The 23,829-nt window shown below is 56.0% G+C and overlaps 2 protein-coding genes and 1 long non-coding RNA gene across 3 annotated transcripts; 1 reads left to right on the plus strand and 2 right to left on the minus strand.

The window, feature by feature from the left end:
- Positions 1 to 442: 442 nt before the first annotated feature.
- LOC136388488 (mucin-1-like) lies at positions 443 to 1,429 on the minus strand. Its single transcript, XM_066360314.1, has 2 exons — positions 1,246 to 1,429; positions 443 to 1,143 (listed from the first exon to the last, which is right to left on the minus strand). Exons 1-2 carry the CDS (start codon positions 1,427 to 1,429, stop codon positions 443 to 445), a joined length of 885 nt encoding a protein of 294 aa, XP_066216411.1.
- Positions 1,430 to 7,644: 6,215 nt separating this feature from the next.
- On the plus strand, positions 7,645 to 23,505 carry TULP1 (TUB like protein 1). The gene is made up of 14 exons (XM_066359564.1): positions 7,645 to 7,752; positions 7,860 to 7,911; positions 8,269 to 8,398; positions 8,638 to 8,784; positions 9,811 to 9,963; positions 10,869 to 10,964; positions 11,039 to 11,152; positions 11,474 to 11,592; positions 16,282 to 16,452; positions 17,488 to 17,600; positions 18,451 to 18,565; positions 18,651 to 18,749; positions 21,240 to 21,411; positions 22,945 to 23,505. Exons 1-14 carry the CDS (start codon positions 7,706 to 7,708, stop codon positions 23,076 to 23,078), a joined length of 1,662 nt encoding a protein of 553 aa, XP_066215661.1. The 5' UTR covers positions 7,645 to 7,705; the 3' UTR covers positions 23,079 to 23,505.
- LOC136387668 (uncharacterized) lies at positions 12,316 to 23,761 on the minus strand. Its single transcript, XR_010748141.1, has 3 exons — positions 23,650 to 23,761; positions 21,826 to 21,899; positions 12,316 to 12,823 (listed from the first exon to the last, which is right to left on the minus strand). It is a non-coding gene; the product is annotated as an uncharacterized lncRNA (long non-coding RNA).
- Positions 23,762 to 23,829: the final 68 nt, after the last annotated feature.

Here is a 23,829-nt window from a genome sequence, read left to right on the forward strand (position 1 = left end):
GTCACCTTCTCCGAAGGACCTGCCCCATCACTCTGTTTGACTTGCGACCTTCTGTCCTCTCACACTTTTACACATTTCCCTCTTGTCCGGCTTTTATTTTCTGCACGGTGTGCATTACCTTTTAACACAGGGCACGGTGGTTTAGAATGTCAGCGTTACGAGGGCAGGGACTTCAGTTCATTTTGTTCCCGGCCATTCATTGAGAGCCCAGAGCCATGCCTGGCACACATAGGGCTCGATGACTAGATACCCCATGAGCCCTCATTCTGAGCCTCAGCAACTGCTGTCTGTCCCTCTGGCCCCAGCCCTCATCCACCTCTCGTGTCAGTCAGTCCCTTTCCCTGAAGGTCTCCCGCACTGGGTCCACGTGGCTGACTGGCCCAGGACAGATCTGATCTCCTGTCTCTGTGTAGCACGGTGGTGTCAGAAGGCAGTGAGCGGCCTATGCCTGGAGGTGTGTGAGCAGAGGGTGGGGACTGCGTGTGGCAGAGGAGTCCTGATGGCCGGGGGCCACGGTGCGGGACTGGGGGCCACGGTGCGGGACTGGGGGCCACGGTGTGGGACTGGGGGCCACCGTGCGGGTCTGGGGGCCACGGTGCGGGTCTGGTGGCGATGGTGCGGGACTGGGGGCCACGGTGTGGGTCTGGGGGCCACGGTGCAGGACTGGGGGCCACGGTGTGGGTCTGGGGGCCACGGTGCAGGACTGGGGGCCACGGTGTGGGACTGGGGGTGACGGTGCAGGACTGGGGGCCACGGTGCGGGACTGGGGGTCACGGTGCAGGACTGGGGGCCACGGTGCGGGACTGGGGGCCACGGTGCGGGACTGGGGGCCACGGTGCGGGACTGGGGGCCACGGTGTGGGACTGGGGGCCACGGTGTGGGTCTGGGGGCCACGGTGCAGGACTGGTGGCCACGGTGTGGGACTGGGGGCCACGGTGCGGGTCTGGTGGCGATGGTGCGGGACTGGGGGCCACGGTGTGGGACTGGGGGCCACGATGTGGGACTGGGGGCCACGGTGCGGGTCTGGTGGCGATGGTGCAGGACTGGGGGCCACGGTGCGGGTCTGGGAGCCACGGTGTGGGACTGGGGGCCACGGTGTGGGACTGGGGGCCACGGTGCAGGACTGGGGGCCACGGTGCGGGTCTGGGGGCCACGGTGTGGGACTGGGGGCCACAGGTGCGGGTCTGGGGGCCACGGTGTGGGTCTGGGGGCCACGGTGCGGGACTGGGGGCTATGGTGCGGGACTGGGGGCTATGGTGCGGGTCTGGAGGCCACGGTGCGGGTCTGGGGGCCACGGTGCGGGACTGGGGGCCACGGTGCGGGACTGGGGGGACTGGGGGCCACGGTGCGGGACTGGGGGGACTGGGGCCACGGTGCGGGACTGGGGGGACTGGGGCCACGGTGCGGGATTGGGGGGACTGGGGGCCATGGTGCGGGACTGGGGGCCATGGTGCGGGACTGGGGGCCACGGTGCGGGACTGGGGGCCACGGTGCAGAACCTGCAGGGCCCCTTTAAGCTCAGCCTCACACTGACTCTGTGAAAAGCCATGGAATCCCCCAATAACATCAGTTGTCACATTCTACTTTCTAGAGGAGAGAGCAGTACACTTGTTTCTTTCTCTGTGCTCCCCACAACCAGCCCTCACCCCAGGTGATGAGCTCCGGGAAAGAAACACTGGGTTCGAGTCCCACCTTCAGCTCACGCAGCCATCCCCAGGGTGTTATGAGCAAGCCATGGAGAAGCCCCCATGGGCCACTGCAGTGCTGCCCAAGGGCCCTTGGTTCAGACAGCGGGCCTGAGTCCTGAGCGCTGTCCCCCCACCGCCGCCATGGGGCCCTGGACAGGGACGTACCCTTTCTGAGCCTCCTTTTCCTTTTCTGAGAAGCAAGGACAGGACCAGAACACGGGCACTACAGGTCTAGGCTCGCTGAGAGAAATTTCCCTTTAGAACAGTCCGCGAGGGGCTGTGGGACACCAGAGAACGCCGATGGACAGAGGAAGCCTCGAACAACCGCGACAAAAACGAAGCCGACCAAAGGCCGCCATCTCCGAGCTCAGGCCTGGGTTCAGTTTCGGAGGAGCCTGAACATAACACCTTCAGGCTGTGGAATTCCCAGGCTGCTGGTAAACCCACCTGAACGGATCCTTTTGCGATGTAAATTTATTATTTTGCCAGATCAAGAAATTGAGGTTCAGGGCGAGAGGTTCTGAGCAAGGGGGGAGCTTGCCAGAGTGCCCAGCTGGTACCTTTGTTTCTGGGCAAAGCCTTTGTTTGGCTCTTTGCTGCTGCCGCTGCCGCTGCCGCAGACTTTGGAGAACGCCCCTTCTTGCACCTTCGCACCACATTGGCCGGGCCCTGGGCCTCGATCGCCTGGTCTGTGAACGGAAAGTGAAGGAACACACAGCCAGTGGTGACAGGACCCTCGTTCTGTGCCAGACGCCACGCGAGACACTGTGCACACATGTGCAAACCATTCGGTTCTCACAACAACTTCCATAAAGCCAGGGGCAATTATTGTCACCACTTTATGAAGGCCGGAAAACAGAGGCAGGGAGAGGTGAAATAAGATGCCCACCCGCCTCTCAAAGTTCCCACGGGGACTCGAAATAGCACATAACAGGCGCATAGTAGGTGTCTGGTCTGGGGCGTGCCTCCACCGCACCAGCTGTGTGGCCTTGGGCAGCTGCTGACCCCGTCTGTGCTGCAGACATGCTGTGAGCTGGGAGGGTGGATCGGAAGTTCCGGGCCCAGTGCCTGGCACATGGCAGGACGCATGGCTTAGCAGCAGCGTGCATTGTTGGTGGTCGCAAATCTCTGTCTTCTGAAAGTGGATTTGATGTGAGCAAACAGCTAAAATTCATATGGAATTGAGTCTGGTGACTAATGCTGGTGATCAAGTAGAGAAATGTCATTTTTTAGATCCAAACAAGGTAATTATAGCGCCTCAAGCCTGGTTTTCTGTTGTCCTGGTGTCAGATTAGAGGGTCCCAGGGATTACCAGTGTTCCTACCATGAATCTTATCCTTAAACTGACCCTCATTTTAACTAAAATCTTTTATTTTTATTTATTGATTTTAGTTAGAAGGAAGGAAGAGCAAGAGAAAGAGAGAGAGAGAGAGAGGGGGAGAGAGAGAGAGAAAGGAACATCACTCTGCTCCTGTAAGTGTCCTGACCGGGAATCGAACCAGCAACCTCTGCTCTTCAGGACAATGCTCTAACCAACCAAGCCTTCCAGCCAGGGCTTAACCCAAACCTTGATGCCTCCAGTTCGAAACCCTGGGCTTGCCTGGTCAAGGCACATATGGGAGTTGATGCTTCCAGCTCCTCCCCCCCTTCTCTCTCTCTGTCTCTCCTCTCTCTCTCTCTCTCTCTCTCTCTCTCTCTCCTCTCTCTCTCTCTGTCTCTCCCTCTCCTCTCTAAAATGAATAAATAAATTAAAAAAAAAAAACCCTTGATGCCTGATCTTAAATGTGCCCCTGACAAAATCTGAACATTTACACTGTCTCTAAATTCCCCACATGTGCTCACCGCTCGGCCCCACTGAAACCCAGATGTTTCTTTTCATTCTTTTCTGAGTTTCACTTAGCTACTTCCTGTCATTGCCTGGACCCGTACTAATTCTCAAAGGATTTTTAAAAGTGTAATTGCATTCAAAGCATATAAAATTTGAATATGTTCTCTCAAAAGAAACAAAGATAAAGGTTAAAATATTTTTTAAATTACAATTATTTTTCACATGTTTTTTTTGTTTTGTTTTGCTTTCTGAAGCTGGAAACGGGGAGAGACAGTCAGACAGACTCCCGCATGCACCTGACCGGGATCCACCCGGCACGCCCACCAGGGGCGATGCTCTGCTCACCAGGGGGCGATGCTCTGCTCCTCCAGGGCGTCGCTCTGCCGCGACCAGAGCCACTCTAGCGCCTGGGGCAGAGGCCAAGGAGCCATCCCCAGCGCCCGGGCCATCTTTTTGCTCCAATGGAGCCTTGGCTGCGGGAGGGGAAGAGAGAGACAGAGAGGAAGGAGAGGGGGTGGAGAAGCAAATGGGCGCTTCTCCTGTGTGCCCTGGCCGGGAATTGAACCCGGGTCCCCCGCACGCCAGGCTGACGCTCTACCGCTGAGCCAACCGGCCAGGGCCTTTCACATGTTTTTAAAAGTGACTTTTCTAATATATTCAAAATTATGTTTTAAAGCCTGACTGAGCCTGACAGAGCAGTGGCGCAGTGGATAGAGCGTCGGACTGGGATGCAGAGGACCCAGGTTCGAGACCCCGAGGTCGCCAGCTTGAGTGTGGGCTCATCTGATTTGAGCAAAAGCTCACCAGCTTGGACCCAAGGTCACTGGCTCGAGCAAGGGGTTACTCAGTCTGCTAAAGACCCACAGTCAGCCCTGGCCGGTTGGCTCAGCAGTAGAGCGTCAGCCTGGCGTGCGGGGGACCCGGGTTCAATTCCCGGCCAGGGCACACAGGAGAAGCGCCCATTTGCTTCTCCACCCCCTCTCCTTCCTCTCTGTCTCTCTCTTCCCCTCCCACAGCCAAGGCTCCATTGGAGCAAAAAGATGGCCCGGGCGCTGGGGATGGCTCCTTGGCCTCTGCCCCAGGCGCTAGAGTGGCTCTGGTCGTGGCAGAGCAACGCCCTGGAGGGGCAGAGCATCGCCCCCTGGTGGGCAGAGCGTCGCCCCTGGTGGGCGTGCCAGGTGGATCCCGGTCGGGCGCATGCGGGAGTCTGTCTGACTGTCTCTACCCGTTTCCAGCTTCAGAAAAATACAAAAAAAACCCAACCAAACAAACACCCCCCCCCAAAATAAATAAATAAATAAAGGCCCACAGTCAAGGCACATATGAGAAAGCAATCAGTGAACAACTAAGGTGTCACAATGAAAAACTGATAATTGATGCTTCTCATCTTTCTCTGTTCCTGTCTGTCTGTCCCTGTCCTTCTCTTTGACTCTCTTTCTGTCCCTGTAGTAAAAATAAATAAATAAATAAATAAATAAAAGCCTGACTGATGGTGGCACAATGGGTAGAGCGTCGAACTGGGTCGCTGAGGACCCAGGTTTGAAACCCTGAGGTCACCGGCTTGAGCATGGGCTCACCAGCTTCAGCGTGGGGTCGCTGGCTGGAGCGTGGGATCATAGATATGAATGAACCCAAGGTCACTGGCTGGAGCAAGGGGTCAAGACACAGTCCCCAGTCAAGGCACATGTGAGAAGCAATCAGTGAACAACTAAAGTGCTGCAACTATAAGTTGATGCTTTTCATCTCTCTCCCTCCCTTCCTGTCTGTTTGCCTCTCTCTCACCCCCTCCAAAAAAAAGTATTAAAATTAAAAAACAGATATAGTTTATAATGAATGAATATCAAAAGTTTAATCACCCTGGCTGGATAGCTTGGCTGGTTAGAGCATTGTCCCAGGGTATGAAGGTTGCCAGTTCGATCCCCGGTCAGGGAACATAGAGGAACAGATTGTGATGTTCCTGTCTCCGTCTCTTTCTCTCCCTTCCTCTCTCTCTAAAATCAATAAGTAAACTTAAAAAGATAATCATTAAAACAATTCAACCAAATTTAAATGGTTTTGGAAAAATTTAATTCCATCTTCTTAAATATTTTTAGATCTAGTCACAAAATAGCATCCAGTGCCCCACTATTGCCTATAGGAAGAACTGCTACCGTGCTCCACGCATGATGTCCAGACCGACCTATAGACAAAACGAACAGTCGTATAAATTGTTTAATATGGTAAATGCCCCTTGGTTGCCATGTGCACTTTTGTAAATACCATGCTAATTCATTTTTTAAAAGATTTTATTCATTCATTTTATTTTTCATTTGTGTGTGTGTGTGTGTGTGTGTGTGTGTGTGTTGACAGAGACAGAAAGAGTCAGAGAGAGGGACAGATAGGGACAGACAGACAGGAACAGAGAGAGATGAGAACCATCAATTCTTTGTTGAGGCTCCTTAGTTGTTCATTGATTGCTTTCTCATATGTGTCTTGACGGGGGGGGGGGGGGGGCTACAGCAGAGCGAGTGACCCCTTGCTCGAGCCAGCGACCTTGGGTCCAAGCTGGTGAGCTTTGCTCAAACCAGATGAGCCAACGCTCAAGCTGGCGACCTCGGGGGTCTCGAACCTGGGTCCTCCGCATCCCAGTCCGACGCTCTATCTACTGCACCACCTAGTCAGGCTCATGCTAATTCATGAGAACCTTCAAAAGACAAAAAGAAGCAAGAAAACAGATACTTGTGATGCAAGTATCTATCACATCCATGCAACCTGGGAGGGAAGATCTGAAAAATGAATTTCTCTCTCTCTCTCTCTCTTTTTTTTTTTTTTTTCGCTTAAGAGCTTCTCCTGACGGCACTCCAAAGCAATGTCTACCCCTGCCATCCACTTTGGTTTGGGGGACAGTGGGCAGGAGGTGTGGAGACGTGCTCCCTGGGCCTGGCAGTGTTAGGATGCAGATGTTTAGGGTTACAGTCTGCGCCCCACCCCTCCGGTGCCTGTGGTGGTTAGTTCTGTGTTTGTTTGGAGTTTCAGATTATCAGGACCTCTCTGAAGTGAAAGTCCTAGGCAGGAACACACTTGCCCTGGTCAAGGCAGTGGTACTGTTGCATTGTGCCAAGTTCTTGGCTGCAAACAAACATTTTGCCTGAGCTGTGCCTTATGCCTGGAACATTCTCTTTCCCATCTTTGAAATCCTTCCAGTCTCAATTTAAAAATTACCCTCTAAGCCTGACCTGTGGTGGTGCAGTGGATAAAGCGTCAACCTGGAACACTGAGGTCGCCGGTTGGAAACCCTGGGCTTGCCTGGTTGAGGCACATATGGAAAGCAATTACTATGATGCTTCTGGCTCTTCCTCCTCTATTCCCCCCCACACTCTAAAATCAAGAAATAAAATCTTTAAAAAAACAAATCCCCTCTTAGACAGCCGTGTCTGGCTTCTAAATCCAGACTGGTTTCTAAAGTTTAAAAAATCATGTCGCCTATCAGCAAAATATATTTAAGCAAAAGAAAAAAAGCGTGTTGCCTATCAGCAAATATATTTAAGTGTACACCCACCATATAGGCATATTTTTTATAAAGTGTATACACCCACTTCTGTCACCTACTTCCCTATGTATTATATATTAGTCAATTCTAGTTCGTAGTTTTTAATGAAAAATAAAGATACAGGATCAGATGTACAAATTACAAATCAGTGACTCTACCTCAAGCTGCGGGGAGGTGGAGGGGGGCTGGTATAGTATAGTGATGCCATCCTCAGTCTGCTAAGGGTCTGAGAACCTGGGGCTTCAGCCTCTACCCCGCAGCCTCTACCCCTGCGGGTCTGGCCGCAGCGTGAGCACCCTCGGGCCCAGGTCGCAGCGGGAGCACCCTCGGGCCCAGGACGCAGCGGGAGCACCCTCAGGCCCAGGTCGCAGCGTGAGCTCCCTCGGGCCGGGTCGCAGCGGGAGCCCCGTGGGGCCCGGGTCTGGCCGCAGCGGGAGCACCCTCAGGCCCAGGTCGCAGCGTGAGCTCCCTCGGGCCGGGTCGCAGCGGGAGCACCCTCGGGCCGGGTCGCAGCGGGAGCACCCGCTCAGCGCGGCAGGGCCCCACCTGCTTGAGCCAGCCGGAGGTGGGGTGAGGCTGAGCCCGGATTAGCGGGCAGGCAGCGCGGCTCTGGGAGCTGCGGGGCGGCCACGGACCGGGGTGCGGACAGGCGGGCGCACCATGCCGCTGCAGAACGACACCCTCCGGGAGGTGTGGAACTCCGACAGGTGCGGAAAGACCCCGGCGGCCCAGCTGAGCCCTGGGGTCCCAGCCGGAGGGGCTGGGAGGGGCAGGAAAGGGGGGGCCGGCGAACTGACTCCTTCGCCCCCCTCAGCGGGCACGAGGAGGAAGGCGGGAGCCCCGAGGCCCAGCGGCGCCCCAAGCAGGTATGTCGCCCCCGCTTGGAAAGGAGGCGGAGAGACGCCCCCAGGCAGCCGGCGCGGGTGGGTCCTGAAGGGGGCGCCCCCCCAGCAGCGCCGGGCGGTACTTCCCGGAGCGCGTTTGTCTTTCCCTTTGGAGGAAGGGGTGTTTGGGGGCGGGGGCGTCCACAGGAGGACTTCGGGCCCTGGGGCTCCGGCGGTGGCCGTGACGCCGGGGAGGGGTCCTCGCCCCTAGAGGGAGGCTGCCGGTCCCCTCTCGATAAGCCGCGGTTAATTCTGGAGGCTCAAGGGATTAGAGGGTGACAGGCAGCCTTGGAGCCCCCCTCTCCTTCCTGCTCTTCCTTTCGACCCCCCACTCCGCAGCTACTCGCCCGGGGACAGAAGTTGAAGAGGACCGAGGCCCTCGAGTCCCCCGAGTCCCCCTGCCCCGCGGGATCCAAGCCTAGGAGACCTGGAGGCGGGCGGGGGGCCGAGCCCGGGGGCGCCGCGCAGGGTGAGGGACACCAGGGGACCCGACCGGGTGCAGGGGGCGCTGAGACGGGGCGCGGGGCAGGGGCAGAGGGGGTGCAGGGGGTGCGCAGGGGCGAGTGAGAGCCGGGGGCGGGGCGTCCGCAGTGGAAACCGAGCCGGGAGTGGGGGGGACCCCGAGGGCGGAGTCGGGGTGCCGTCCGTGCGGCGCAGGGGTCGGCGCAGCCTGTCCCACCGACCGACCGACCGCGCGTCTCGGCTCAGCCGGGCGGAGGGGGCGGCCGCGGGAGGAGCCCGCCGAGGCCGGGGCGTCGCTGACCGTCTACACCAAGTTCCTCCGGGACCCTGAGGCCAAGAAGCGCGACCCGCGAGAAACCTTCCGGGTAGCCGGCGCCGCGGGCGCAGAGGACGGTGAGGGAGGGTCCGCGGGCGGGGGCGCAGAGAGGGCGGGAGGGGGCAGGGCGAGCACCAGCATCGGGAAACAGCCCCCACTTCTCTGACTTCGTCTTTGAGCCAGAAACAGAAAAACTTTATTCTTTTATTCTTTCCTCCATTTTCAGGGTGGGGAAACTGAGGCACAGAGTTGTTTAAGAATTTTGCCTTAAATGACAGCTAGGGGCCGGAGGTAGCCCGGCGGGTCTGGCTCAAGGTCAGAAACTGTGACAGGCCAGGAACAGCGCAAGTGCGGGGATAACCGTACAGAAGGGGAGAGGACAGGGGGGCGGGGGGAGAGAAGAGAGGGAGGGGAGAAGGCGAGGATCCCAGAGAGAGAGAGAAGGACCCACGGTCTGCGTGCTTTCCCAGAGCAGGACCACCAAGCCCCAGCGCCCCACCCCCACTCCAGCTGCCCTCCCAGCCTGTAGACCTCTGAAGACTGGGGTCACCCCCACTCTTTTTTTTTTTTTTTTTGTATTTTTCCTAAGCTGGAAACAGGGAGAGACAGTCAGACAGACTCCCGCATGCGCCCGACCGGGATCCACTTGGCACGCCCACCAGGGGGCGATGCTCTGCCCCTCCGGGGCGTCACTCTGCCGCGACCAGAGCCACTCTAGCGCCTGAGGCAGAGGCCAAGGAGCCATCCCCAGCGCCCGGGCCATCTTTGCTCCAATGGAGCCTCGGCTGCGGGAGGGGAAGAGAGAGACAGAGAGGAAGGAGAGGGGGAGGGGTGGAGAAGCAGATGGGCGCTTCTCCTGTGTGCCCTGGCCGGGAATCGAACCCGGGACCCTTGCACACCAGGCCAAGGCTCTACCACTGAGCCAACCGGCCAGGGCTCCCCCATTCTTTAAGGAAGGTGGTGGAACCCCTTTCCTCTCCCCTGTCCCAGAAGAAAACCCCTACCCCTGCCTCTCACTCACCTCTCCCACCAACCTGGAGTGCTGGGCTCCCCAAATAATGGGGCCCACCCCAGGTCCCATTAAGAGGAGTTTCTACCCACAGAAGATAAGGAGGAGGAAGAGGAGGACTGTGAAGAGGAAGAGGTGGAGGAGGAGGAAAAGAAAGAGAAAAGATCTCTGCCTTCCAAGAAACCCCCTAAAGGGAAGGCTTCTGCAAACATCAGGGAGAGGAGGGCCAAGGCCCAGGCTCCCAAAGGTGGGTGGGTGTTGAGAGCACAAAGGGAGCAGACAGACAGGTAAACCTAGCCCTGCCTTTTGGGGACTTCTGTTCTCAATGATCCACAGGAGCTGAAACATCAGCATTACCCGGTGCCTGGACCTGAGGGTTTCTCCCTGATGGTCCTTAAGGACGTACTCAATATGCGCTCCTATCACTAACCCCGGCCCCTGCCCCATGTGCTCCGTGAGCCAGGGAGGGCTGAGAATTTGGGTTTTCTTTGTGATTTTTGTTTAGTTCTTTTTATTTTATTTTTTTTCTTTTTCTGAAGTGAGAAGCAGGGAGGCAGAGAGACAGACTCCCGCATGTACCTGATTGGGATCCACCGGGCATGCCCACCAGGGGGTGATGCTCTGCCCATTAGGGCGTTGCTCCGTTGCCACCGGAGCCATTCTAGCGCCTGAGACGGAAGCCATGGAGCTGTCCTCAGTGCCAGGCCAACTTTGCTCCAGTGGAGCCTTGGCTGCGGGAGGGGAAGAGAGAGACAGAGAGGAAGGAGAGGGGGAGAGGTGGAGAAGCAGATGGGCGCTTCTCCTGTGTGCCCTGACCAGGAATCAAACCTGGGACTTCCACGAGCCGGGCCGATGCTCTACCGCTGAGCCAACAGGCCAGAGCCCCTTTGTTTAGTTCTTTTTAAAACCCAATATGAATTATTGTTATGATTTTTATAAAAGCATCAAAGTGATTACAGTAAAAGTCCATCAGTAACTACATGCCACAGCGGCTTCCTGGCCTGAGCAGCTGTCTTACAGGTACCGCGGTCTGGTCCAAAGGTGCCCTTTTCACACTGTGTTAGAAATGAGCTGAGCAGAAGGCAGACTCTGTGCCCCAGTCAGGGCTTTTGCCTCCCTGGGGACTGTCTAACCCCTACCCTTCATTCCCAGGGGACCTGGAAAGCCCTGTCCCCCCACCAAAACCTCTGCGCAGTAAGAAGGTACCAACAGGGGAAGGGCCCAAGACCAGAAAGACGAAGAAGAAAGGTGAGTCTGGTCTCTGGAAGAACAGGGGACTCTGAGCGTGATGAGGGCTCTGACCCCTTCCCAATCACACACAGGACCTGGGGAAGCTGACAAAGACCCCTCAGTGAGCTCGTCCAGAGTGCAGAAGATTCCAGCCATGTTTCTGGTGGGGGCCGATGGCCCAGCTGAGAAAGCGCTGAAGAAGAAAGGTGAGTGGCAGCGGTCTTGGGTGCCTCTGGTGCGTGACACTGAGCAGCTGTCCTGGGGGCGGGGAGCTGGGACACAGTGTGAGGGAAGGAGCATGGGTTCTAGAGTCAGAACGCTTGGGGGACCTCTTGACCACCATTTTAGTAGCTGTGAGGGCTCAGGCAGGTGTGTTTGACTTTCTGAGGCTCTGATAATAGCAATAGGATCGGGTTACTCTTTTGGCATCATGGGCAGCGTGCAAGTGACCCGTGGCGGTTAGGAGCACTTTGCAAACCATGAAGCGCTCTGCCAGGGTTAAGACGCTTGTCCCCGCTTTGTTCCAGGCCCTCCCAAAGGCTCGGAAGAGGAGAAGAAGGAGGAAGAAGATGAGGAAGAAGAGGCGGGCGCCGCGGTGACCAAGAACAGCAATCAGAAGGGCAAAGCGAAAGGAAAAGGCAAAAAGGTTGGGTCTCAGAGGGGCAGGGAACAGGGCTGGGCCTGGGCCTGGGGACTCGAGTGCAGGGAGCAGGGCTGGGGCCTGGGCCTGGGGACTCGAGTGTGGGACCTTGTGCACTTGGGGTTCGACTCGTGGCTCCCCTCTGGCGACAGGGTATGAGGACAAAGGGCACCAGACTTGTGAGCACAGAAGAAGCACTTGTGGGGTCATCAGGTTGGGACTGGCCACCCAGGGGCTTCTGTCCTCTGGTTTCTAAGCGCTCCCCTCTGCAGCCAGAGAGGCCCCCAATGGAGACGCACGCTCTCTGTACCAGGGAGATGCAGGCACACAGGCCAGCAGGCACACGTGTACACACCCTTGGGCACACCGAGGGACCCATCGCCAGCTGTACGAGGCGTTAGTCTATTTCCACCCCACTGCTTTGAACTCCCAAGTGCTTTCTGCTCCTCCACTTGGGACCTCCCAGCCTTCCAGCAACTGAAGGGTTAAGGCTGGCTGTCTGGGGGGGCCTCCAGGGGCCTCCTCCAGGCCTACTGGTGTTCCTTCTCTTGACTGGGCATTCTCCACCAGCAAAGCAGCTTGTTAACTATTTTGTTTTTATTTTATTTTATTTTTTTGTATTTTTCTGAAGCTAGAAATGGGGAGAGACAGACAGAGTCCCACATGCGCCGGACGGGGATCCACCCGGCACGCCCACCAGGGGGCGACGCTCTGCCCACCAGGGGGCGATGCTCCGCCCCTCCGGGGCGGGGCATCGCTCTGCTGCGACCAGAGCCACTTTAGCGTCTGGGGCAGAGGCCAAGGAGCCATCCCCAGCGCCCAGGCCATCTTTGCTCCAATGGAGCCTCGGCTGCAGGAGGAGAAGAGAGAGACAGAGAGGAAGGAGAGGGGGAGGGGTGGAGAAGCAGATGGGCGTTTCTCCTGTGTGCCCTGGCCGGGAATCGAACCCGGGACCTCTGCATGCCAGGCCGACGCTCTACCACTGAGCCAGCCGGCCAGGGCGCTTGTTAACTATTTTGAATATTGCTTTTATAAACTCAGGCACCAACATGCACAAACTCAAGTAAGCAGGAGAGAGAGAGGTGCAACTGGGGAGAGAAAGTGTGAGAAACTGGTCTCCCCACGTGGAGAGATGGCCAGGAGGGAGAGCCAGGGTTTTCGCCGTGTGGGTTGGTTAGGCTGTCCAGGCGTGGTCAGGTCGGGGGGGCTGATTCACATGAGCCACGCTCACCAGGTCCTGATGGAGAAACAGAAAGGGCAGGTTATTCTGTCCCAGGAGGACTGGAGCCAAAGGCAGGACAGCCATCGGTGCCCTAGGCCCTTGAAATTCGCAGCTGCATGAGTGTTTGAATAACGCTGGCTTTCTCCACATCACATTCCGAGCATACTCCTGGGTTTCAGGAGTTTCTTCTGGAGCCACCTAGGGTGGAGGAGAGACGCTCATTTGCCCACAGGCTACGGGGTCGCTTCCTAACACCTGTCTCCCCTCATACAGAGTGCAAACCTCTCTCGGCAAGAACGCGCACCCGAGCCCAGCAGAGCAACCTCGAGGCTCACAGAGTGTCCAATCCTCAACCACACACCCGGGCAGAGAGCCGCTCTCTCCCCTGCTGGGAAAGCTGGGGGTTAGAGACTCTTTGCTCCCCCGCTAGTGAGGGATAGAATACGGGGGAAAGGACACCAGGTCTGTAAGAACAGCAGAGACAGTGTGGGTTACCAAGCCAGGCCACCCGAGAACCTAACACAACCAAACTGTTACTAGCTTTTCCATCAGCACAATTTGCTTGTATATTCATTCATTATATTAAACTATGTGTTACTGCATAACAAACCACCCCAAAACTTGGTGTCTTAAAACAACAAACACATATTTCCTTAGTTTCTGTGAGTCAGAAATCTAGAAGCAGCTTAGTAAGGTAGCTCTGGCTCAGGGTCTTATGAAGTAGCAGTCAAGTCAAGATGTCATCGAGGGCCTTAGCCGGGTAGCTCAGTTGGTTACAGCGCCATCCTGATACACCAAGGCTGTGGGTTCAATCCCCAGTATGGCACATACGAGAATCCACTAATGGATGCATAACTAAGTGGAACTACAAATTGATGCTGCTCTCTCTTTCTCTCTCTCCCTCTCATATCAATTTAAAAATTAATTTTAAAAAATGTCATGTAGGTTTGGCAGTCATTCTGAAAGCTTGACCAGAAATGGAAGGTGCACCTCAGAAAAGGTTCCCGGTCGTGGTTGTTGGCTGGAGGCCTGTCACAGGGCAGCCTGAGTGTCCTTCTGACATGGCAGCCGACTTCCCCCAGAGCCCAAGAATGGCTCAGGAGAGAGCAAAGAAAAGCCATAGTATTTTTTATGATTTAGCACTAAAGTGATTACCCTGCCCTGGCCAGGTAGCTCCGTTGATTAGAGCATCTTCCCGAAGCACAGAAGTTACTGGTTTGATCCCCAGCCAGGGCACACACAGGAACAGATGCTCCTGTCTCTCTCCCTCTCTTTCTTTCTCTAAAATCAACAAAATAAACCATAAAAAAAAAAGAAGTGACCACCCCATTGCTTCTGCCATATTTGCTGGTCACAAGGGCCAGCCGTGATGTGATGTGGGAGGAGACAACACATGGGGGTGAATGTCTGGAAGCAGGGACCGGGGAGGACGACCGTGGAGGCTGGCTCCTGCATCGAGCACTGAGTACTTACTCTGTGCTCACAGTAACAGCAGTAGCTAACATGGGGGTGAATGTCTGGAAGCAGGGACCGGGGAGGACGACCGTGGAGGCTGGCTCCGGCATCGAGCACTGAGTACTTCCTCTGTGCTCACAGTAACAGCAGTAGCTAACATGGGGGTGAAAGTCTGGAAGCAGGGACCGGGGAGGACGACCGTGGAGGCTGGCTCCTGCATCGAGCACTGAGTACTTACTCTGCTCACAGTAACAGCAGTAGCTAACATGGGGGTGAAAGTCTGGAAGCAGGGACCAGGGAGGACGACCGTGGAGGCTGGCTCCTGCATCGAGCACTGAGTACTTACTCTGCTCACAGTAACAGCAGTAGCTAACACTTCCACCGCATCGTGTGCCTGGAACATAGTAATCGATACTTTCAGCCTCCGTCCCCCCACCTGAGAGTGTATCCACATGAAGGAAGCTCTTCCTAAAGGCTCTGAATCCAACAGGTGACTGGGCAGCGTCAGATCCCAACTTCACCTCTCCCTAGCTATGTGAACTAGGGCACATTTCTCAACCTCTTTTTTTTTTTTTTTACAGAGACAGAGAGAGTCAGAGAGAAGGATAGACAGGGACAGACAGACAGGAACGGAGAGAGATGAGAAGCATCAATCATCAGTTTTTCATTGTGACACCTTAGTTGTTCATTGATTGCTTTCTCATATGTGCCTTGACTGTGGGCCTTCAGCAGACTGAGTGACCCCTTGCTCAAGCCAGCAACCTTGGGTCCAAACTGGTGAGCTTTGCTCTAACCAGATGAGCCTGCGCTCAAGCTGGCGACCTCGGGGTCTCGAACCTGGGTCCTCTGCATCCCAGTCCGACGCTCTATCCACTGCACCACCGCCTGGTCAGGCACATTTCTTAACCTCTTGAGATGCAGTTTCCCATCTATACAATGGGACAGTTAGTCACCTCGGTGGATATTGGTAAGAAGATGAGCAATGAGTTAGGATTTGAAAAGTGCTTAGAACTATGCCTGGGCCTGACCTGTGGTGGCGCAGTGGATAAAGCGTCGGCCTGGAAATGCTAAGGTCGCCGGTTCGAAACCCTGGGCTTGCCTTGTCAAGGCACATATGGGAGTTGATGCTTCCAGCTCCTCCCCCCTGTCTCTCTCTCCTCTCTCTCTCTGTCACTCTCTCTCTCTCCTCTCTAAAATGAATAAATTAAAAAAAAAAAAGAATTATGCCTGACATATTAGTCAGCTTTATATGAGTGTTTGTTAAATGTATAAATTAAGTAAGGTCTGCCCCAGGGATTCGCCTACCTACTTCTTAGATACAATAACTAAACCAGGTCTGACCAGGTGGCAGCACAGTGGACAGAGTGTCGGACTAGGACACAGAGGACCCAGGTTCAAAACCCTGAGGTCACTGGCTTGAGCACAGGCTCATCTGACCTGAGCGCAAGCTCACCAGCTTGAGTGTAGGGTTGCTGGTTTGAGCGTGGGATCATAGACATGGTCCCATGGTCACTGACTTGAGCCCAAAAGTCGCTGGCTTGAAGCCCAAGGTTGTTGGCTTAAGCAAGGAGGTCACTTAGACTGCTGTAGCCTCCTGGGCAAGGCACATAAGGGAAAGAAATCAGTGAACAACTAAGGAGCCGCAACAAAGAATTGATACTTGTCATCTCTCTCCCTTCCTGTCTGTCCCTCTCTCTGTCTCTGTCACAAAAACTGAATCAGGGCACTTAACAAATCTGATAATGGTGGAACCAGGATTTGAACCCAGGCTCTCTGGCCCCAGAGCCTGGGCTCCTAACTACAAGCTAAATGAAATAATATTAAAACGCAAGCCTCCCAGCCTCTTCCGAACAGCTGCAGAGCTGGCCGGAAGCTGAGAGGCCAGCCACACTCTGTTCTCTCCCACACAGAAAGCGGTGAGTTGTCCTGCCTCCCATGCCTGCGTTCCAGCACTGGGGACCTGCAGAGGGCAGGGGAGCTAGTGCTCTGGGGCTGATGCACCCTCTGCCCCCTCCCAGAAGGAGGAGAGGGCCCCGTCCCCGCCTGTGGAAGTGGGCGAACCCCGGGAGTTTGTGCTTCAGCCCGCCCCCCAGGGCCGGACAGTGCGCTGCCGGCTGACCCGGGACAAGAAGGGCATGGACCGGGGCCTGTATCCCTCCTACTTCCTGCACCTGGACACAGAGAAAAAGGTGGGTTAGGGAGAGGGGGAGGGGGAGGTGAAGGCCAGGACCCAGGCTGAGGGAGGGTTGGGGCCAAGATGTGAGGCGGGCAGCCGGGCAAAGAGGCTTTCTCTTCCCCTTGCCCCCTCCTCTGCCCATCCCCTCTTCCCCTCCTCTGCCCCATCCCCTCCTCTGCCCCATCCCCTCTTCCCCTCCTCTGCCCCATCCCCTCCTCTGCCCCATCCCCTCCTCTGACCCATCCTCTCCTCTTCCCCTCCTCTGCCCCATCCCCTCTTCCCCTCCTCTGCCCCATCCCCTCCTCTGCCCCATCCCCTCCTCTTCCCCTCCTCTGCCCCATCCCCTCTTCCCCTCCTCTGCCCCATCCCCTCCTCTGCCCCATCCCCTCCTCTGCCCCATCCCCACTTCCCCTCCTCTGCCCCATCCCCTCTTCCCCTCCTCTGCCCCATTCCCTCTTCCCCTCCTCTGCCCCATCCCCTCTTCCCCTCCTCTGCCCCATCCCCACTTCCCCTCCTCTGCCCCATCCCCACTTCCCCTCCTCTGCCCCATCCCCTCTTCCCCTCCTCTGCCCCATCCCCTCTTCCCCTCCTCTGCCCCATCCCCTCTTCCCCTCCTCTGCCCCATCCCCTCCTCTGCCCCATCCCCTCCTCTGCCCCATCCCCACTTCCCCTCCTCTGCCCCATCCCCTCTTCCCCTCCTCTGCCCCATCCCCTCTTCCCCTCCTCTGCCCCATCCCCTCCTCTGCCCCATCTCATCTCCTCTCCTCTTCCCCTCCTCTGCCCCATCCCCTCCTCTGCCCCATCTCATCTCCTCTCCTCTTCCCCTCCTCTGCCCCATCCCCTCCTCTGCCCCATCCCCACTTCCCCTCCTCTGCCCCATCCCCTCTTCCCCTCCTCTGCCCCATCTCCTCTTCCCCTCCTCTGCCCCATCCCCTCCTCTGCCCCATCTCATCTCCTCTCCTCTTCCCCTCCTCTGCCCCATCCCCTCTCTCCCTCCTCTGCCCCATCCCCTCTTCCCCTCCTCTGCCCCATCTCCGCCTCTCCCCAGGTGTTCCTCTTGGCTGGCAGGAAACGGAAACGGAGCAAGACAGCCAATTACCTCATCTCCAGCGACCCTACCAACCTGTCCCGAGGAGGAGAGAATTTTGTCGGGAAGCTGAGGTCGGGCTGGGGAGCTCTTGGCCCCAGGAGGGCCATGCCAGTCTTCTGTGTGCTCTGTTGCCTGAGAGTGCCCACCACACGGGGCAGTCTGGCCCAGGGCTTCTCACACTTTGTACAGACCCCTTAGGGAGCTTGTTAAAATGGTTCAGTGGGTCTGGGATGGGGCAGGGAACTGCATTTTTAATAATGACCCAGGGGATGCCTGCACTGCTCACCCAGGGACCTCCCTTGGAGTAAACACATTCTGTGAGTGAGGCCTGCCGTGTTCATGTGGGGTCCTAGCACCTGGCGCATAGTAGCTATTCAATGAATATTTACTAACTGAATGATTGAGCAGAGGTTTGACGTATATCTCCCCATATACCTCATCTAATCCTCACCACTAATCTGAGAGGTGGAGGGTGGACCCCGGAGTCAACCTTATTTCTTCTATTTATGTATTTAACAAACCCATATAAGGCCGATGTAGGTATCTGTCAAGCATAGTTCTAAGTAACTTCTAAATATTAACTCATTTAATCCTCTTATCAACCAAATGAGGGAAATACTATTCTTACACCCGTTTTACAGATGGAAAAGTTGAGGCTCAGATCAGTTAAAGTAACGTGTCTAAGGTCACACAGCTAGTAAGAAATAGAGCTGAGATTGGAACGCCGCCCAGTCTCCTAGGTCCATCTTTTTTAAAGACCTCTTAGGGGAAGCCTCGGGCAGGGGACCCGAATTGCTCAATACTAAGACATCTTCATCCTTGATGATGATCAAGGAGCTCTCAAAGCGGCTTGACTGCGAGGGTCTTAGCGTAGGGGCGTGGAACCCTCAAGCCCCGCCCCCAGCCCCACCCTGCTTGCAGGTCCAACCTCCTGGGCAACCGCTTCACTGTCTTTGACAATGGGCAGACTCCGCACCGTGGAGGCGGCAGCACTGATGTGGGGAGCCTGCGGCAGGAGCTGGCCGCTGTAATCTATGTGAGACTGCACCTGTACCCACCCCCACCCCGGTGGCAGGCCCCTCTCCTTGCAGGGGCTGGTCTAATGCGCATCTTCCTCCCAGGAAACCAACGTCCTGGGCTTTCGAGGTCCCCGGAGGATGACGGTCATCATTCCGGGCATGAATGCGGACAACGAGAGGGTCCCCATCCGGCCCCGAAATGTGAGCCCTGACCCCTCTCCCTGAGGGCACGACTCCCTACGTGACTCACTCCGTGACTCACCCCCAGGGAGCTAGGGCGGTGTGTGTGTGTGTGTGTGTGTGTGTGGTCAGCTTTCCCAACACCCAACCTCCTGAGCACACTGCACACCCCCACCCCCGTGCAAATTCTTTCTGGCGACTTGTGGAATGAATTCGAGGTCTTTGTAATTGAATTCACTGAAACAAGCACAACATATATATATATTTACACTGAATCATCCATTTACTGGGAGGGGGGCAAAAGTAGGTTTACAGTCGTGAGTACACAAAACATGGAGTTTATTCTTGTTTTATTGTTTATTATTGTATGATTTTACATGCAAACAACTGTAAATCTACTTCTGTCCCACCCTGTATGTATTCATTCCGCGCGTGAATAATACTCGGCACCCATTTACTGAGAGCTAAGTATTATTCTGGGCACCTGGAAGACATGTGAACCAAGCAAAGATCTGCCCTCAGGAAACTGGCCTCCTCTGGGTGCAAGAGAGTAGATCATAATTGTGGGAACTAAGCCCTGGCCGCAGGCGCAGTGGATAGAGCCACGTCCTGGAGCCCCCAGGTCACCAGCTTGATCTGGGGACACCGGCTCCATCCCGGGGTCACCGATTTGAGCCCGTTAGGGCACGAATGAGAAACAGTCAATGAGTGTACAACTAAGTGGAACAATGCGTTAATGTTTCCCTCTCTCCCCCTCCTCTCAAATCAATGGGGGGAAATAGTGAGAAATAAATAAATGATGCAGTATGTTAGAAGATGATAAGTTCTATGGTGGGGGGGATAGGAAAGTTGAACAAGGTGAGAGAGATAAGAAGTGGGTGTCTGTAGGTTTCTGTATTATTAAATACAGTGGTCAGCATGGGCCTCGTTGGGAAGGTCGAATTCGAGCCAAGTCTTGAAGGAGGTGAGGGAGCGATCTGGTAGCTATCTAGGGAAAGATCGCCTGGGTGGAGGGAAGAGTCAGTGCAAAGGCCCCGAGGCAGGAAGGTGTCTAATGGGCTTGAGGAGCAGCAGGTGGCTAGTGTGGCTGGAGGGACATGAGGTAAGAGGTGAGAGTGAGGGGCAGATAGGGCCTGTAGAACTGGTTTTCACTCTGAGACAAACAGGAAGCCAGGGGAGGGTTTGGAACACCGAGTGACATGATTTTACTTATATTTTAAAAGCAAAGTTTGTTTTTTTGTGTGTGTGTGTGTAGGTTAGGGTAAGATGGAGAGGTGTCCCGCAGAAAGGTGACTCCTTCGGACTCAGTCCCCCGCCCTGCTCCTTACCACTGTGGCTTCGTTGAGCCCAGGACTTCAGAGACAAGATGGTTGGCAGGCCCCATACTCACAGTAAAGTCACTTTACTCGTTTACAGTAAAAAATAATATCCCTATCAGCTGATCCCATCTCCTTCCCTGCTGAAAAGTCACAGGGTAATCAGGCACAACCCGCCCATGGGGCACCAGCCGTGGGAGGTTCTGGCCTGGAGGACCCTGTGGATCCCACACTTGCTCCTTCCACACCTGGAATAAACACACATGCCCTCCGGAGGCTGTGTCTCCCGTAAGCACTAGCCGGTGCTGCTCTGGGTCTCTCTTCATCATCTCAGTTCCCTCATCCCACACCCATTTACCAAACCCAGGCACCGGAGATCCAAAACCATCACAACAGTTACCATCAAAACAGTATCAGAGATTTATTGAGCATTTACTCTGTTTCAGGAACTGAGCTAAATAAAAATTCATGTGCTATTAACTTATTTAATCCTCACAACTGAGGGAAACTGAGGCACAGAGCCATTACTCAAATACTATGCCTGCCCTTAGAGTATCTTACTCTGTCCCTTTCAGTGCAGTGGGAGAGAGAAGAGCCAGGTGTTAGGGAAGCTCGGAGCTAAGACATCTAAATCAGACATGGCGTCAGGAAGGCTTCCTGGAGGACACGATCTTGAGCGGACTTGCTCTAACTAAGCCGTGAACATGACAGGCGGCAAGGAGACCCAGGAAAGAAATGTCTCCAGAGCACCTCATACAGAGGCCAATCCTTCTTCCCAGAAACCCCCTTTCAGGACATTTTATCTTAACCACGGTTGACCTGTTCGCCTCCCCAAGCTCAACTGTGCGTTCCTTGTAGGCCCCAGGATGTCTGGTTCATCCTGTAACCAGCTGGCCGTTCTGAGGACCCCTTGGGTACCAATGGCACAGGACACCGACTGTATGCCAGACACTCCTTTCCATTCTCCACCCTCCATACTGGCATCCCACAGCAAAGCCCTGTTCTCCCAGAGGCATACCCTGCCCGCAAGGGCAGCAGAGACCAAGCATGCTCTCAAGGAAGGACACCCTGAATGGGAAGCCGACATCCAGGCTGCGCAAGGCCATGCGTAGGTCCCCGGGCCCCTTCCCCTCAGTCCTAAAATATCTCTGCCACCCCTAACTGTCGTCTCCTCAATTCTGCCCCCGGCCCCCAGGCCAGCGACGGGCTGCTGGTGCGCTGGCAGAACAAGACCCTGGAGAGCCTCATTGAGCTGCACAACAAGCCACCTGTCTGGAACGAAGACAGTGGCTCCTACACCCTCAACTTCCAAGGCAGAGTCACACAGGCCTCTGTCAAGAACTTCCAGATTGTTCACGCTGATGACCGTGAGTATCTGAGGGCCTGGGCCAGGCTGTTCCTCACCACCTCCAGGACCCTAACCCCCCCTCGGGCCTTTTCCTGTCGTCTTTCTCTCTCACCCCGGAATCAGAACATCTAAGGAGGTCGCTCTCTCCTCCAGGAACATTGACACTGTGGTCTCAGGAGCCTCAGGTGTTCCAACAGGTGTCTTGGGGCTCATTATTCCAGGCCCTTATTCTAGCATCGACCAGGGTCCCGGGGTAGAAACTGGGATGTTCTGTATTGAAGGGAGAGTTAAGCTACTGGAGTTTGAAAAGCACTGCTAGCCCGATCCCTCTGTGGTCAGAGGATGCGGAGGCTCTGAGAAGGCCGCCTCCCCTGGTCTCTCAGCCCCTCCGTGCATCACCCTGGCCCCCACATTTAACTTTACAGACACTTACACAGTACTTCCTATGTGCCAGGCACCGTTCTCAGGGCTTTACAGACATTATTTCCTTAAATCTTTTCAACAACCCTGTTAAAAAAAAAAAAGGCCCTATTATTATCCCTATTTGGCAGGTGAAAAAACTGAGGAACAGAGAAATTAAGTAACTTGCCCAAGATCTTACAGCTATTAAGAGGTAAAGCTGGAACTGGGACCCAGAGAGTCTGGCTCCAGGGCTCAGTCCCTAACCGCTTTAGACCTTTAGGAGTAGGGAACATTAATCAAGCACTTCCGAGTGCCTACTCTATTGTCTCCTCTCAAATGAGGGGAAAGGCTGGCTGTTGAAGGGTTAGGGAAACACGGTGTACCCATTAACATAATTAAGTCAAAATGTCCCTGTTAGAAGCTTGGGGGAGAAGTCCGCACTAGGGTAAGGACGCTTGGGAATGGAAAGGTATCTCCCATGGGACTCCCGGTTCCCAGGGTCCACTAACACGAGCGACTTCCCCATCCCCCACTCCATCCTAGGGATGTGCTCCCAGTGTCACCTGTCCCCAGCCCTTGGATAACTGCTCTCCAGATCACATTTCTGGTGGAGCCTGGTCTGGTGAGGTTGGGAGTATTTTTAGCAGCTTCCTGTCCCTATGGATGCTGGGGGAGGTGTGGGGGATGATTGGGGCCACTGGATGAAGAAGGGAACCAGGGGGTTAGTCAAGGGATTGAGCTGGTGGTCTAAGATGGGACTTGGGATGGGTTGGGAGGGGCGGGGAGAAGAAAGGGGGTCAGAAGACAACAGAAACATTGGAAAGAGAGGGCAAAAATAGTTGGAAAAGTTGGCTTGAGGAAGTTTGACGGGTTCCTATACTTAAGTGGCAGTTGCATGCACAGCCCTGGGCGGCAAAAGATAAGGCAGGGTCCCTGTCCTCAGGGGCTTGCAGTCATGGATGGTAGAGCTGCAGGTGGGGCAGGTGGGGTAAGATAAGGAGGGGGGATGGGTGGAGGGTGAACAACTGAGGAAGTGGCTGAGGATCGAGGCCCCACTGCAAGGGAGGGGGACTTCCCCAATGTAGAGGGCAGGGCGGCCAGGATGGGACCCAGGAGGTCCCCCGACACCCGCACCCCTGTTTGCTCATAGCTGATTACATCGTGCTGCAGTTCGGCCGCGTGGCCGAGGACGCCTTCACCCTAGACTACCGGTACCCGCTGTGCGCCCTGCAGGCCTTCGCCATCGCCCTCTCCAGTTTCGACGGGAAGCTAGCCTGCGAGTGATTCCAGCAGCCCGCGGCGTCCCCAGTGCCCGCCCCAGTCAGGGCAAGGATTCAGTGGAGGCTTGTAGGGTCCCTTCACCAAGGCCTCCACTCAAGACTCCTCCTTTGTTGGGGCTTGACCCCCTCACTGTCTCCAGGTGACCTCCTTCCACTCCCCAGCCTGGCCCAAGCCGAGGGAGGGGAGGAGCTCAGACGGCAGGTCCGACGCAGATGAAGAACATCTGGAGTTGGAGCCGCACATGTGGTCGCAGAGTTAGCCTGCGCCGCTTCACACACGCCCCCGCCCCCACCCCGCGCCCCAGTCACTTCCTGTCCAAGAGCAGTAGTCAGTGTTGTTCTAACCCCTCCGGGGCCGCCTGGAGACGGGGCTGGGTGGTGGGGGACGCGGGCCAGGCACCCACATCCCCAATAAAGCCGTGTCCGGGCCAGGCGGAGCAGTGGTGCCTCAGTGCGTGCGGAGGACGAGGCGGCGGGAGGGGTCCGCAGGGCGGGCTCGAGGGCTCCCTTCCCGGCTCCCGCCCAGGCCCCGGGCGCTCCCGCATCCCCTCCCCGGAGCCCAGCGCCGGTCCTACCGAAACTCGGCGAGCTCGCCGGGTCAAGACGCCCCCCACGGGGGCGCCGGGCAGCGAGGGAGGGCCCCGGAGGTCCGGGAAGAGGGGGAAAGGGGGAAATTCGAGAAACAAGCCTCTCGGGGAGAACCAGACAAACCGGGTCCGGACAGGGCGGGCGCAGCCGCCAGGGCGGGGCCAGGG

This window comes from Saccopteryx leptura, chromosome 1 (assembly GCF_036850995.1).
Source record: "Saccopteryx leptura isolate mSacLep1 chromosome 1, mSacLep1_pri_phased_curated, whole genome shotgun sequence".
Classification (NCBI taxonomy): domain Eukaryota; kingdom Metazoa; phylum Chordata; class Mammalia; order Chiroptera; family Emballonuridae; genus Saccopteryx; species Saccopteryx leptura.

Excerpts from the sequence above, each read along its gene's own strand:
- LOC136388488 (XM_066360314.1), bottom strand. The coding sequence starts at position 1,429 with ATGGCCCCCAGTCCCCCCAATCCCGCACCGTGGCCCCAGTCCCCCCAG. Across the intron at positions 1,144-1,245 it reads GACCCGCACCATAGCCCCCA|ACCCGCACCGTGGCCCCCAG; the intron begins GTCCCGCACCAT and ends CGTGGCCCCCAG.
- TULP1 (XM_066359564.1), top strand. The coding sequence starts at position 7,706 with ATGCCGCTGCAGAACGACACCCTCCGGGAGGTGTGGAACTCCGACAG. Across the intron at positions 11,593-16,281 it reads CGAAAGGAAAAGGCAAAAAG|AAGGAGGAGAGGGCCCCGTC; the intron begins GTTGGGTCTCAG and ends GCCCCCTCCCAG. Across the intron at positions 21,412-22,944 it reads GATTGTTCACGCTGATGACC|CTGATTACATCGTGCTGCAG; the intron begins GTGAGTATCTGA and ends GTTTGCTCATAG.